This window comes from Myotis davidii, unplaced genomic scaffold, assembly GCF_000327345.1.
Source record: "Myotis davidii unplaced genomic scaffold, ASM32734v1 scaffold233, whole genome shotgun sequence".
Classification (NCBI taxonomy): domain Eukaryota; kingdom Metazoa; phylum Chordata; class Mammalia; order Chiroptera; family Vespertilionidae; genus Myotis; species Myotis davidii.
This window is the reverse complement of record NW_006285917.1, coordinates 374,927-388,845: the sequence shown is the minus strand read 5'-3', so window position 1 is coordinate 388,845 and position 13,919 is coordinate 374,927. Positions and strand designations below refer to the sequence as shown.

The 13,919-nt window shown below is 39.4% G+C and overlaps 1 protein-coding gene across 4 annotated transcripts in view; it reads right to left on the bottom strand.

Annotated features, from left to right (window-relative positions):
• CBX5 (chromobox 5) overlaps positions 1–13,919 on the bottom strand; it is a 38,041-nt gene that overhangs the window by 18,086 nt on the left and 6,036 nt on the right. The window contains exons 1-2 of one of the 4 annotated variants that reach the window (XM_006756944.2): positions 3,820–3,902; positions 1,303–1,481 (exon numbers count right to left, since the gene is read on the bottom strand). In XM_006756944.2, coding sequence (XP_006757007.2) covers positions 1,303–1,439 — 137 coding nt within the window. In that variant the 5' untranslated portion in view covers positions 1,440–1,481; positions 3,820–3,902. Of the gene's footprint in view, positions 1–1,302; positions 1,482–2,787; positions 2,807–3,578; positions 3,903–13,919 lie in introns of those variants that run through there. The other 3 variants (XM_006756946.2, XM_006756947.2, XM_006756945.2) reach the window with 3 other exon arrangements.

The window sequence follows — 13,919 nt, the reverse complement described above, 5'->3', positions numbered from 1 at the left end:
TGCTGGCTGGGCAAATGGGTATTTTTAAAAAATAGAATGATAGGTTAAGGAATAGATGGATAGGTTATATTAAAATGTTTATTGTAGTTGCCCTGACTGGTTTTGCTCAGTGGATAGAGCATCAGCCTGCGGACCGAAGGGTCCCAGGTTCTATTCTGGTCAGGGCACATGCCCAGGTTGTGGGCTCAATCCCCAGTGGGGGGCCGTGCAGGAGGCAGCCGATCAATGATTCTATCTCATCATTGATGTTTCTATCTCTCTCCCCCTCTCCCTCTCCCTTCCTCTCTGAAATCAATAAGAAAAAAAACTTATATGTAATACCCTTTGTAATACTTTAAGCAATAAAAGAAAAAAAGAAGAAAAAAACTTTATAAAAAATGTTAATTATAGAAACTAGATGTTATGTATCTGAGTGTTCACTCAATTTCTTTGACTTCACTGTACATCTGAAAATTTCAAAAATAAATACTTGGGGGCAGGAGGTATGGTGAGGGGACAATACACGGGACTGTGGCCTCATATTTAAGTATCATTGTGATAAGTGCTTTAGCTCAGCTGGTTAGAGCACCATCCCAATATGCCAAGGTTATAGGTGTAATCCCCAGTTAGGGCACATACAAAACTCAACCAATAAATGCATAAATAAGTAGAATAACAAATTGGTGCCCCCCCCCTTTCTCTCTCTAAAATCAATTTTTAAAAAATCAAGTAACAATAGAACTGGAAGGAAGGAAGGAAGGAGCTTCATCCTAGGGCAGTTCTGAGATCCAGGGATCATTTTGGAAAGCTATGGGCTATAGAATCCATGATGATGACTATCTTTATCATCTTCTTCAACATATGTATTTTAGCTTAGTTATATCCAAAAGAATAGTAACAGTAACAGTTTCTACTTACACTGAGCTTATGTGTCAGGCTCTGTATATCTACCCAACATCTCTATTACAAGTATTATTTCTTATCCCTATTTTACTGAGAAGAAAAAAAAAGATTAAGGAACTTAACCAAGGTCACCCAGCTCATATCATCATAAGTGGTAGCATAAGAATCTGAACCCAGGCATCCTGGCTCCCAAGTCCATGTTCCTAACCAATTCATTATACTGCCTCTCAAAAGCATTATCACTAGAATACCAGCTCCAAAGAAGGGGAAGACTTTGTTTAGTTTATTGCTGTGTCTTCTGACTCTTAGGAAAGGAGTGCAGGCAGGGAAAGAAAAAGACAAAATGGTGGTGGTTCACGGGGAAATAAATCAAATGTGTCTACCTCTGCAGAGTCCTAAGGCCTAAGAGAAGGCACTTACTCAGAAAAGCCTTTCCACTTCAGTAGATATTCCACTTGCCCCTTAACCACACGCCTATCTAGCACCTTCTCCACGACGTATTCCTCCTCATCCTCTGAAGAAGAACTGTCAGCTGTTCGCTTGGTTTTCTTTCCCATGTCGCACGCTGTTCCACCTGAAGGACTAAGGCCACTAGGTTCCTGCAAATGGGAAGGACATAATGGTCAGAATCCATGTGAGCAGTTAAAATTTGTCTCTTCTCTTTGAAAATTCTCACCTGAGGATGTTTATTGATTTTAGAGAGAGAAACAACAACTAGTTGCCAGGCCAGTGTGGCTCAGTTGTTAAGTGCCGACCCATCAACCAGGAGGTCACAGTTCGATTTTCCATTAGGACACATGCTCAGGGTTGCAGGCTCGATCCCCAGTAGGGGGCCTGCAGGAAGCAGCTGATCAATGATTCTCTCTCATCATTGATGTTTCTATATCACTCTTGTTCTCCCTTCCTCTCTCTGAAATCAGTAAAAACATTTTTAAAAACCAAAACATCAATATTCGGTTGTTTCCTGTACCCTCCCCAGGGATCAAACCCGCAACCTAGGTATGTGCCCTGACTGGGAATCGAACCTGAAATATTTTTGATGCACAGGACAATGCTCCACCTACTGCGTTACCCAGCCAGGTTTCTCATCCTTTAAAAGCCAGCCCTATCCTCAGGGAGGCCCTCCTAAACTGAGAGAGACCTGCTTGCTGTGTGTTGTGCTAGACTCCCATTACAACTGAGCACAGGGGAGCAGAGAAAGCATAGGCCAGGACAAGTTTCTGTCTCTTCTTGATGAGATACAAAGGGTATAACACGACTGCTAGGTACCCTTCTCTCAGGCCTTGAAACATTCTACATATGAATCCTACGAATTTAATGAAAAATGGGTCTATCCCCATTTTCCCAACCACAACTTTCTCTTCAACCAACAGGACCAAAATTAGACGGCACAACTGTCTAACTCCTCTAATTTCAGATTCCTAAAGTCAAGTAGTGTGATATGTCTCTCCTGGCTACTACTGTAACTGTTCACAAGACAGAAACTAAAATAGAAATATGAAAAACCTGCAGTTAAAAGAATCATGATAGATAGAACCTTTCCCTCTATAGTAAATAGGTTCTTTATAAAACTGAAAAAAGAAAAGTCACCAAAATGTAACTTTCTGCTCTGAGCATCTTGACTGGTCAGTCTCTTAGCAGCACAAAAAAAAGGACTGCACAGGCATCTTTCACCACATTTTCAGTGACTCGGTACATTTCCCTTAAACAAATTGAGCTTGTCTCTTCAGGGCATCCATCAGCTCACAATAGCAAGACATCTCAAAACACTGAGCCTCCTTTTTCATTTGGGGATGGGAGGGGGGCAGGGAGGAGAAAAAAAATTTTGTCCTAAAAATCAAAATTAGTCATTGGATTGCTCAGTAATTCTCAACGCTCAACTAATACAAATAGTTAAGGAGGTACCTCTCCTCTTAACTTGAGTTGGCTTCAGGCCAAAGAAAGAGGAGGAGGAAAGAGAAGTCTGGCCCCAGACTCACATCAACATGAAGCCTCAAAACACAGAGGAACCATTCATTGGCCCAAGGAAAGCTGAAGGCAACACAAATGGAAATTGAGTTAAGCTCAGAAATATGCACAACCAGGGGGTACTCAACAGAGAATCTAGTTTTTTTAAATTCCCACGTTGTTACCATAATCATTTTTAAGAATACTTCTTTAACCATGTTAAATGGTGCCTACAGTCTGGATTATAAATTAGCAGGAATTGTTTTCTTAGCTGAACTCCATATTTATCTTTAAAGATTTGTTTCAGCAATCTCTATAAAAATATTTCCATCTTGACCAAGACCATTCCCAGAATTAGGGAAGGTCACTACTAATCTCAGAATTTTGTTCAGGCCAAGTAGCATAAAAAGTTGCATTTAATTTACTTCAAATAGCAAAAATTAAGGAATTATTCCAAGAGTAAATAGTTGGACACCGTATCTTCAGAACTTGCTAGGAATAGGTCTGCCCACTAAAGAAACTGTCTGTACCCATTACTGCCCTGTAATAAAACTAAGCTTTCATTAAAATACTTTATTTGGAAGAGGAGGTGGACGGGAGAATGTAAGTATGGGGCTTCAAAATAATTTTTCACCTTCAAGAAAAAAAATATCTGATTTGATTTATTTAAAATTAAAATAGCCTCCGACCTCACCAGAGACAGGAAATGTCATATTCCAGGGAGAGCACCCCGCCCCACCCCCACTCACCTTGGAATTTCCGGGAGCTGAGCAGTTTAGTTCAGAGCGCTGGGGTTAAAACGAGCCCTGGGTTAGATGCATGCAGTTAAGCATTGTGGCCATGGCCTCCCCAGCCTCACGAGGAAAAACAAGGATTTACATATGTGTTCTTCAGTTTGAGGGAGAAAAGGGGAAAATCTCCCTTTACAAATTCATGCAGAAGGGGCTCCCCGAAGGGAGCAGATGAAGGGGGGTTCTCTCCTTTACCTACCGGATCGCCCCACTTCTTTCTTTCCCTCTGGGCTAACAGGAGGGCCTCCCTCCCAGATCTGGGGCTTGGCGGGCAGGCAGCTCCCCCGCCCCCACCCAGCTGCCTGGGCGCCACTGCGCAGCTGTCCCAGTCCGTTGCCATAGCAACTGGCAGCAGTACTAGACTAAGAGGGAGAGAGGCAAACTGAAAAGTTAAAAGCTTTAACTTTCCTTTTCAGTGAAGACTGGGCGAAGAAGTTGGAAGGTACCTACCGTGGCCTCAAGAGCTCAAGGGAACTGTTTCTTGAAATCCAAAACTGTGCTTATTCCTAAAACCACTGGAAATTAATCAATAGTATTTTAAGATCATCCAACAGGATTATAGCTCAACTGGAAGGGGGAAGGGAAAAGCTAGGTTCCTCTACAACAGAATCAGTGCAAACCACCCATCCCCTAATCCAGCCCACCAGAAGCACTTTACACAGGGCCTCTTCTACCATCTGTCACTGAACAGTTAATTAAAATTGCTTGGAGAGTATTTGGGATACAATATAACTGTCCTTCTTTAAGAGATTACCAGATACAGAAACAGAACCCAGAGCTTTGAAGCACTACTGAAGAACTTTTCAACTGAAATTATAGATAGAAAAAAAATACTTAATCCTTAAGTACTTTTTAAAAAGCGTAGGGGAAAAAATAAAACAAAAACAAAAAAAAAACAAAAAAAAGCGTAGGGGAGAGCAGTCCAACCCCAACCATTACTGTTAAAACCGCTTCTCACTAGTTCTTGTAATGTTATATAGAAAATTTTAAAATAATTACTACCCATCCGAAGTATATATAACTAAAAATTATATAGATATCAATAGTCCCTATACTTGAGAAAAGAAGGACTGAGACAAAGAAAAAATACCTAGAAACCTGCAGTCCCATAAATTTGCATTTCTCCTGGTCCTAAAGAACATTTTAGAGAGCTCCAAAACCCTGCTCCGCTTTATAGATACTTGTCTTTAGAGCTAGAAGTGGCTGCCATAGGCCAGTAATAAAAAAGGGACAATAAAAAAAAAATCAACTTGAGGAAAAAGCAGAGAATGGTGATTATTTTGGCTATCAAACAGAAGAAATTATAGGGTATGACAGCAAAGCAGACAAGTTTTCAACTACAGATTTTCTGAACTTTGAATGAATCCATCATGATATCTGAGTAAAAGTTGCTTTTTTCAACTTTTCCTAACTTTAACTTCGCAGCTAAGGGATGAGAAGAAAAATGCCGGAAGCCGGTCCATCCTTGCTGCTTGACACAGTCGCTGCAGGAAAGAAACATCTGCACAGCATATGTTTCAAGGGACCTGGCGTATATAGCATACTGTTCTTAATATGTTTGCTCCCCTTAGCACTATGTGTTTTAACCAAGGTCACCTCTCCGAGAAAGGTTGTTTCCCCAGGTAGGAATTTTTCCCTGAAGTCAGGGAGGGGATGAAACTCCTTAACTAAGTGCCAGGCGGGTAGTTAATCACTTTAACTACAAACAATCATGCTTAAGCTACATAATCTTTACTCCCTGGAATGGAGATAAGAAACGCCCTAACCTTTGTAATAGAAATTGACAGGATTAAAACCAACTGGTATAAATACGGATGTAACAAGACAATAAACAGCAGAACTTCTCTGGAGATCCAGACCAGAACTTGGCTGGAGATCCTGGCTAGGCTGCTGATCAACTGAACGCTGTCTTCGTGTCATTCCTTCTTCGCTGACTCCGTCTACACCTTTGGGAACCCCTGGACCTGCTGGGGTTGGACCCCGGCAGAAAAATATTCCAAAATGTTCTAAATTAAAATTACAGCAACCAGAGTGAGAGAAAGAGAACATTAGTCTGGTAATAGCTGTGGACCAAGCCTGAGAAAAAACTTCTCACATTTCCTATGTATCCGTTGGAATTTAGTATTAATTTCCAGGTGGCTATTTCTGTGATTATCCAAAAGGGAAAAGCCAGGTGCAACAGAATCCCAGGAGACTTCGCATCCTATTTACACATGAATTTTCCAACCTACTGCCCACAGCTAATCACAAGCGGAGACATTTCTTCCTTAAGGACTCTACTTGTGCCATCCCAGAACCGATCCTGTTTCACCTTCTCCCATCCCCTTTGTCTAAAACTAATGTAAATCCTTTCAGAACAATTACATCTTTCTCCTCCCGGATGTATAAAAATGCTTGCAAAACTCTAGGACAACAGACATGTTGTCTCTCCTACCTAGCCATGCTTCTGGTGGTTTAGACACCATGCCCCAAGACCAGTCTTTTTTTTTTTTTTTTTTTTTTTCGGTCAATTTTTTTTTGCGAGCAATGGCAATGATAAACCCACTTAAAAAAAAAAGACTTGCTTTAGTGGAAACTAAAATTTTTTTTTGTTTAACTGGTATATGAAAATAATGCCAAGGAATTAGATCAGCGTTCTGATTCTGTGATTAACTTGCCAAGTGTGATCTTGAGTAAATAAATTTTCAATCGAATCCCAGAATCACTAAAATGGGCCAAATAAATCCCCACCACCTACCTCCTAGGTAAAGAGTGAATTTATGTTGAAACCAAAGAGCTGTTCAGACCCCTAAAGAGAAGCTTTTGTAAAAATATTATAGGGCTGAATACAACAGCAGCAGGAAATATGACCTTCCAAATTCCTAAGCCATTAAACCATATCACATATGCAGTAACTCCTGCAACTCAACATGTTAGACAACAAGAAAGGAGGAACAGTGTCCCTGTTAATTAGGCAATGGTAAACTAATAAACCTTCAGAGAATAGATAGGTATGTTCTCTCTTAAGGGTAAAATACTTATTCTTATGCTTTAAAACTCAAAAAAGCAAAGGAGATGGCAGAATGAAAAGACGAAATAGTAATTCTGTGAAGGGATAAAGGACAGGAAAGAAGATTAACACTTTAGCAACACTATCCTTTCAGGGAAAAAACAAGTGAATTCAAGGAGGAAGGGACAAAAATATTCTGGAGTCCACCCTTCTCGCTAAAATAGCAAGGACTAAAGAGCCAGATCAATTTCCTCCTTCCCACTCTTAAGACCTGCCTAAAGGGCACACTGCTGAAGTCCCTTATTCTTTGGGAAATGGGTTTTGTAACAGCTGACAAATCAAATTGGGCCTGATGCCAGGAGTCAGAGTCCAACCATAATATTCTGTAAAGAATGGCATGCAATTGTCTTATAAATCTCCTGGACAGTCACAGATCAGAAGCTGGCAAGGATGACGACATAGTTCTGATGGAATGTGTCTTATCTTAACCTTGAAGTTACAGATCTGCTCAGGAGCAGCAGTAAGAAATGAGAAATGCACCCTGACATCGGAGGGGACATAATTCTCCTTTAGACAGTGCGACCCAGTGTATTAGGGTCAAATGAAACACAAAGCCAGACAGACAATTTAAGGGCTAGAGCCTGGACCAGATAAAGCATCAGGACTGGTGGTTCAAGCTGCGCTTGGGAGGAGGGAGCGTTCCAGTATGAGAAATGAGACATGGCTGGCAGGATGATGGAGTGATTATGGTAGAACCCCAATACTATGCAGGAGGAAGAGAGGATAAGCCTCTGAATGCAACCTTATCCTTGTGGAAATCTCCATGGGAAGGGGTGAGTAGCTTCTCAAATTTCTAGTCTTTCAGGCATAACAGTTCTCACAGACCCTTTCTTGAATATACGCAGGAACTCTCTGTTAAAGATATCAACATCTATAGACAGACTCCGGCAACTTAACTGCCCATAAGGATACAAGAAAAGAGCAGGCCCCACCAACCCTTTATATCAATGATACTGTAAGGCAAATTCACCTTACAGGCCTCTCGGCGTCAGGGAAAAGACACCTAAACCAGGGATCTAGTGAGAGTCAGCCTTGGAAAAACATCAAAGAGCACTAAAGTCAGGCACAGTCAGAATCCACATTCCAAGTTGATAGCAGAAGACATTTTTAACAGATGAATCTTCCAGGGGGAAAAAGGGGGCTCGTGGGGTGGGGAGTGAGGAAGTGAGGCAGAAAGAGAGGAACCAAAAAACCCCCGCACACTACAAAGATAAAAGAAAAAATGTGTTAAAGCTGCCAACCCCCAGAAATTAAAGAGGAAAGCTAGGGAAATCCAGAACAGATAATGGTTAACATTTGCATTAACCAATCAATCCTGAAAGCACAGAACCACCCACATTGGGTCTCTGATATGGGTCTGCTCTGTATAATTCAGGCTCTCCTCTAGTCCCTCTTCAACACTACCTGTTTTGGCGGCTTTTCTTAGAGCTTGGTGTAGCAAATTTTATTTTCATAATTACTTACAAGCAAAGGAATATATATATATATGTATATATATATATTAATTATAAATCTTTCTCTAGGCTTTTTGTGTATTATTTAAAAAGTTATGAAAAATCACTGGTGCCCTAGCCGGTTTGGCTCAGTGAATACAGCATTGACCTGTGGACTGAAGGGTCCCAGGTTCGATTCTGGTCAAGTGCACATGCCCGGGTTGTAGGTTCAATGCCCAGGAGGGGGTATGCAGGAGGCAGCTGATCAGTGATTCTCTCATTAATGTTTCTCTCTCTCTCTCTCTCTCTCTCTCTCTCCCCCTCTCCCTCTCCCTTCCTCTCTGAAATCAATATATATATATATATATTAAAATTAGGAGAAAAAGAAAAAGCACTGGTAAGTTGCCTCACTGAACTACTCACTTAACTATTTGATGGTGGTAGTCAGATCAAATGTTAAAATGTATAATCATTGAGCTCTCTCTCTTCACTTTAGAGTTTCAATATAAATTCTGTAAGTCTAATAAGAAGGCAAAATCCTCCAGGAAAAAAAAAAAGCCATTCTAAAGAGTAGAGTAGGTTGAGGGCATATGCAAAGCTCCCTCTCATATGTATTAATTAAATATGCCACTGATGGGTGACTTTACTAGGCCCAGCCTTAAGAAATTCCCATTTCCCCTCTAAGGCCCTTGGGGAAGGCTAGTGGCCTAGGTAAAGACTGTATTGTCAGCTACAACTTGTCTTCAAAGCATCGTCTATCCAGTCTTATTGTGACAAAACAGATGAAAAGAAACCAAATTTATACAACTATTTTAATCGGGTCATGTTCTTTGCTCTTTAGGACCTATAAGTACAAGTGGTTTTAGGTTTGTAACACATACTGCATAAAACTAAAATACCCTCTATAAACATGTTTCCTTCCACTAGATTTATGATTTCCAAAGTATCAGCTATGTGGCATTTTGACAAAAACACAGCAGAGATGCACATTATAGCTGTCCTGGCGATCTCAGATTTTGTTAAATGGGCTGATAACTACCATTCCACCTCCACCAAAAGCCCATGAGTTCCCAATTCAAAAGGAGTTAAAAGCTTTTTAAGAGACTGGATTAGAAAAGAGTTGAGAAAAGATTAACTGTCGTCATTAACACCCCTATCATTAACAAGTCACATATAGACAACACAAACTTTATTAATAGAGAGTGTAGGAGGAAATGTTCTCCCTTTGGCTAGCACAGGTCCAGTTTGCGATCCTTTAAAATCAGGCCAAGGCACTGCTTCAACAAGTCACAGAATGATTCTGAGGCCAAGCATTCTGCTTGTTGATTATCCAAGCATCATGTTCCACTGAGAAAGGGAATAAAGGGCCTTTTTCTTTCAGATTAAAACATATACATCACAAATGGAGATAAAAGTTGCCTTATAAATTCTATTTGGCTGCCCTGTCCTCCAAAATCTGAGTACCATTAAAAAATATAAATGAGTATGTACTACAGCAATGTCAAAACTGTTTGAGTTGTAAGTCTGGTTCACTGGTATATTTAGCAGTAGCGCACAAATTCTTGATATCTCATTATCAGATCACATTCCCACAAAATAAAAATTTTATATGGGATTTGTTTCTTTCCTTTATTAAAATCTACTGAATTTCTTCTCTCAAATGTCAATCTTTGTTAAATTCAGTTAGGGTGCACTTAAACCATCACAGAGCAAGAGGTTAGATACCAAGATTTATGAGAAGGTAGAATTCAGCAGCACTATGGGCAAATGTCTTCCAGATGGTACTTTCCAACAACTCTTGCAATATACTGAACTCATCTCAAAGCACTATCGCCTCAGGTGGGTGTTAAATCTCACACCTACCCTCTCTTAATTAAATGTGATGATGCATGAGCTAGATCCTGTTATTTTTATAAAGAACTTGGAGATTTCATCATAAACAAATCTTAAGAAAAATGAGTAATAGCCATGTTTGAGTACATTACCATGAATCTTATAGCAGAACATGTTCACAAAATATGGAAGGGTTAAAACAGAACTAAAGAGTCCACCCCCAAATAAAATTATAGTCATAAAGCATTTTTCAAACAGCCATAAAAGTAAGGCTTGGTACTTACCGCTCTCATTTGTATAGATTTTAGAATTCAGCAGCTTAAGGGTAAAAAGGCCCTTTCAGGTCATTTTAAACAAATCCTCATTTTAAGGAAGAGTTTCTACTATGTCAGACAATTTATATTCTCTCATAATCTAAGTTTAGTGAAGACATGCAAGAGATATAAAAATTAATTTGTATAACCATAACTAAAATTTCTAAAATACCTCTATTTTAACTGTTGAGATGGTATTAGAATTTAAATCAATATGCTAAAATCTGATTAATAGATGCTAACAAAAAAGGGAGGTTTCATATAATTGGAATAAGAAAGATATCTCAGACCATAAAATTTCAGGGAGTAAAAGAGAGCACTCATTCAACATATGGGATAATTTTGTGCTTTGCCGTTACCTTGGTATATTTATGAATTATATTGAAGTCATAGCCTACAATTTAGATAAATAAAATCAAGCCAGTATTGAACTTTTCCCCATCCCATACAATAGAATCCTTGGCAGCTCCTTGGCCATCTATTATGATCTTGACCAATTTCTCTCTGTGGCAATTTAAAAGCTATAAAAAAATACATAATGGGTGATGACAGGAGAAACAAACCCACACCAGAAATTATTGAACCTTGTAGGTCTTTGCAAGTATCTATATTGACATTTAAGTATGAGTTACTATGCCACAATATCATAAAAGTGTGCTCTACACCTCAGATATATTGATAGTTAAATGCAAAGGCAGGCCACCATCAGATAAACGACTACAGGGATGGCCAATCTCAGACCACCCAGCTCTTCCACCGAGTATTCTGATGTGTTACTTAAGACAAATAAGATGTTCCTAACTCTCTTTTTGTCCAGCTTCCAACTACAACCCTGACTCAGATCCTAAAGGGAGATTAACATAGTAATTCTGATCCTTGCTCTAAAATTGTTTGCTTGGTTATGGGATATTTATTGAGGGCTTATTAAGAGTCTATCCCAGTCTTCAACTCAATGGCTGAGGATTCTAATGGTTTACCCTTGGTTAAGTCAGTGGTTAGCCCTGTCTCCAAAGGTTGTTATAAAAAAACTACTAAAGAGGTAACTTATTAACAATGGTAAGATTAGGGGTAGGGCCCTGGCTGGTGTGCTCACTTGATTGAAAGTCATCCTGTGCACCAAAAAGTCACCTGCTTGACTCTGGGTCAGTCTGTATGTATCTTTCTCTCTCTCTCCCTTTCCTTTCTTCTCTCTCTCTAAAATCAATAAAAACATATTTTTTTTTAAATATCAGGACTAGGAATAAGATGTGGGTCCTAGTCCAACTAAATCACTGAAAGGTTGAACTGAACAGTTCGTTTAACCTTAAGGATATTAGTTATTTGCTCTACTTATCTCATAGGTCTGCTTTGTGAGAAAAATAAAACTAGAAAACACACCCTAACCAGTTTGGCTCAATGGATAGAGCATCGGCCTGCAGACTCAAGGGTCCCAGGTTCGATTCCGGTCAAGGGCATGTACCTTGGTTGCGGGCACATACCCAGTAGGGAGTGTGCAGGAGGCAGCTGATCGATGTTTCTAATTCTCTATCCCTCTCCCTTCCGCTCTGTAAAAAATCAATAAAATATATACTTAAAAAAACAAACAAACAAAAAACAACAACTAGAAAACACTTCAAAAATGTAAAGCAAAAGAATTTAAGTGTCTGATAACAGATGAAGTTAAAAATAAATGCTTTGGTTAAGTGTTCCCTCCTCTTACATTTTTCTGAAGACATTGTGTAGAATTGATATTTCTTCCGTGTCTCTTAAAATTCACCAGTAAAGCCATCTGGACCTGGACTTTTCTCTATGGGAAGGTGTTTAACTATAAATTCTATTTCCTTAAATTCTATAGGGCTAGTGAAATTCTGTATTCTGCAGTAAGCTTTAGTAGTTTGTCTTTCAAACTACAGTGTCTGTCATTTCATCTCAGACACTGAATCTACTGACATAGTTTTTCATAATATTCTCTTACTGTTTTAATGTCTGAAGGATCAGTAATGATATGTCTTCTCTTATTCCTGATACTAGTAATTTGTACTTTTTTTTCCTAATCAGACTGGGTTTATTAAGTTTATTGACCTTCTCAAAATACCCACTTTCTCTACTGTTTTTATTTTATACTTCTATTCCTTACTGCTTCCTTTGTGTTTAATTTGCTCTTCTTTTTCTAGGTTCTTAAGACAGAAAAATAGGTCACTAACTGTAGACCTTTCTTCCCTTTTTTTTTTTAATCTTCACCTAAATATATTTTTCCATTGATTTTTAGAGAGAGTGGAAGAGAGAGGGAAAGACAGAAACATCAATGTGAGAGAAACACATCGATTGGTTGCCTCCTGCCTGCACCCTGATGAGGGCCTGAGTCAGGGAAGGGCCTACAACAGAGGTACCTGCCCTTGACCAGAATCAAACCCAAGACCCTTCAGTCCACAGGATGAGGCTCTATCCACTGAGCCAAACCGGCTAGGTTGACCTTTTTGCTTTAATTGAAGCACTTAATACTATACATTTCTAAGCACTGTCTTAGTTACATCTCACAAATTTTGATGTCATGTTATTGTTTTTATTCAGTTCAAAATATATTCTAATTTTCTCTGTAATCTCTTCTTTTGACCCATGGGTTACTTAGAAGTATGTAATTGCAGATATACATTATTACAGTTCTATTGTTTTTTCTTTCATACTAGAGGCCCAGTACACGGGTTCGTGCCCTGGTGGGGTCCCTTGGCCTGGCTGCAGGGATCGAGCCGAAACCTGCTCTCCAACATCCCCCGAGGGATCCCGATTGCGAGAGAGGGTGCAGGCCAGGCCGAGAGACCCTATGGGTGCACAGTTGGGGCTGGGGATGAACCCCGGGAGGGCTCCAGGGTGTGTCTGGCCCATCTCACCCAGTCCCAATCAGCGGGACCCCAGCAGCAAGCTAACCTATGGGTCAGAGCATCTGCCCCCTAGTGGTCAGTGCGCGTCACAGTGACTGGTCGAACAGTCAGACACTTAGCATATTAGGCTTTTATTATATAGGGTATTTTGAAACTTTATTATTAGTTGTGCAAAATTTAGGATTGCTGTGTCCTCTTGATGAATTGATCCCTTTATTATCTAACCTAGTGTTAGCTATGTCCCTTACTTACCTCATGCTGCTATGGAAAAAGAACAAGAAAACACTTTGGAAAATATACAGGAAACAGAAGGTAAAACGTTTGATGATAGAGGAAGTTAAAAATAACTTTAATGAATTTTCTGAACTATCTGTAAGTTTTATCTATGCTTGTCTCCAACTATTCATATAAATAAGGTTTGCTTATGTTTTATCAGATCCTTTGATATAATTTATTGCTGTAAAGTACTGAACAAATTAGCAGTATATTACACTCCACATCTCCATCTGAGGTGAGTCTTACTGATTTACTCCATGTGCCCTGATGAGAAACAAGGCACATGAAGTTCAAGTATTTGCCTCAGAAACCAAACTTAAGACAGAGTTCCCAACCTGTTGGTTGACCTCTTTAGCACAGGGCATTTTATTCCAACATAATTAAATTATGCCTGCTGGCTCAGATATAAATTTGCTTTATTCTAAGAAATGTAGATTATAATCAGAAAAATACTTGAATTTGGTTCCTCCCCTCCATGAATAGATGAATGTGCTATAAAACTTGATCTTGAAATAGTCCTTTCAGCAAATAATTCA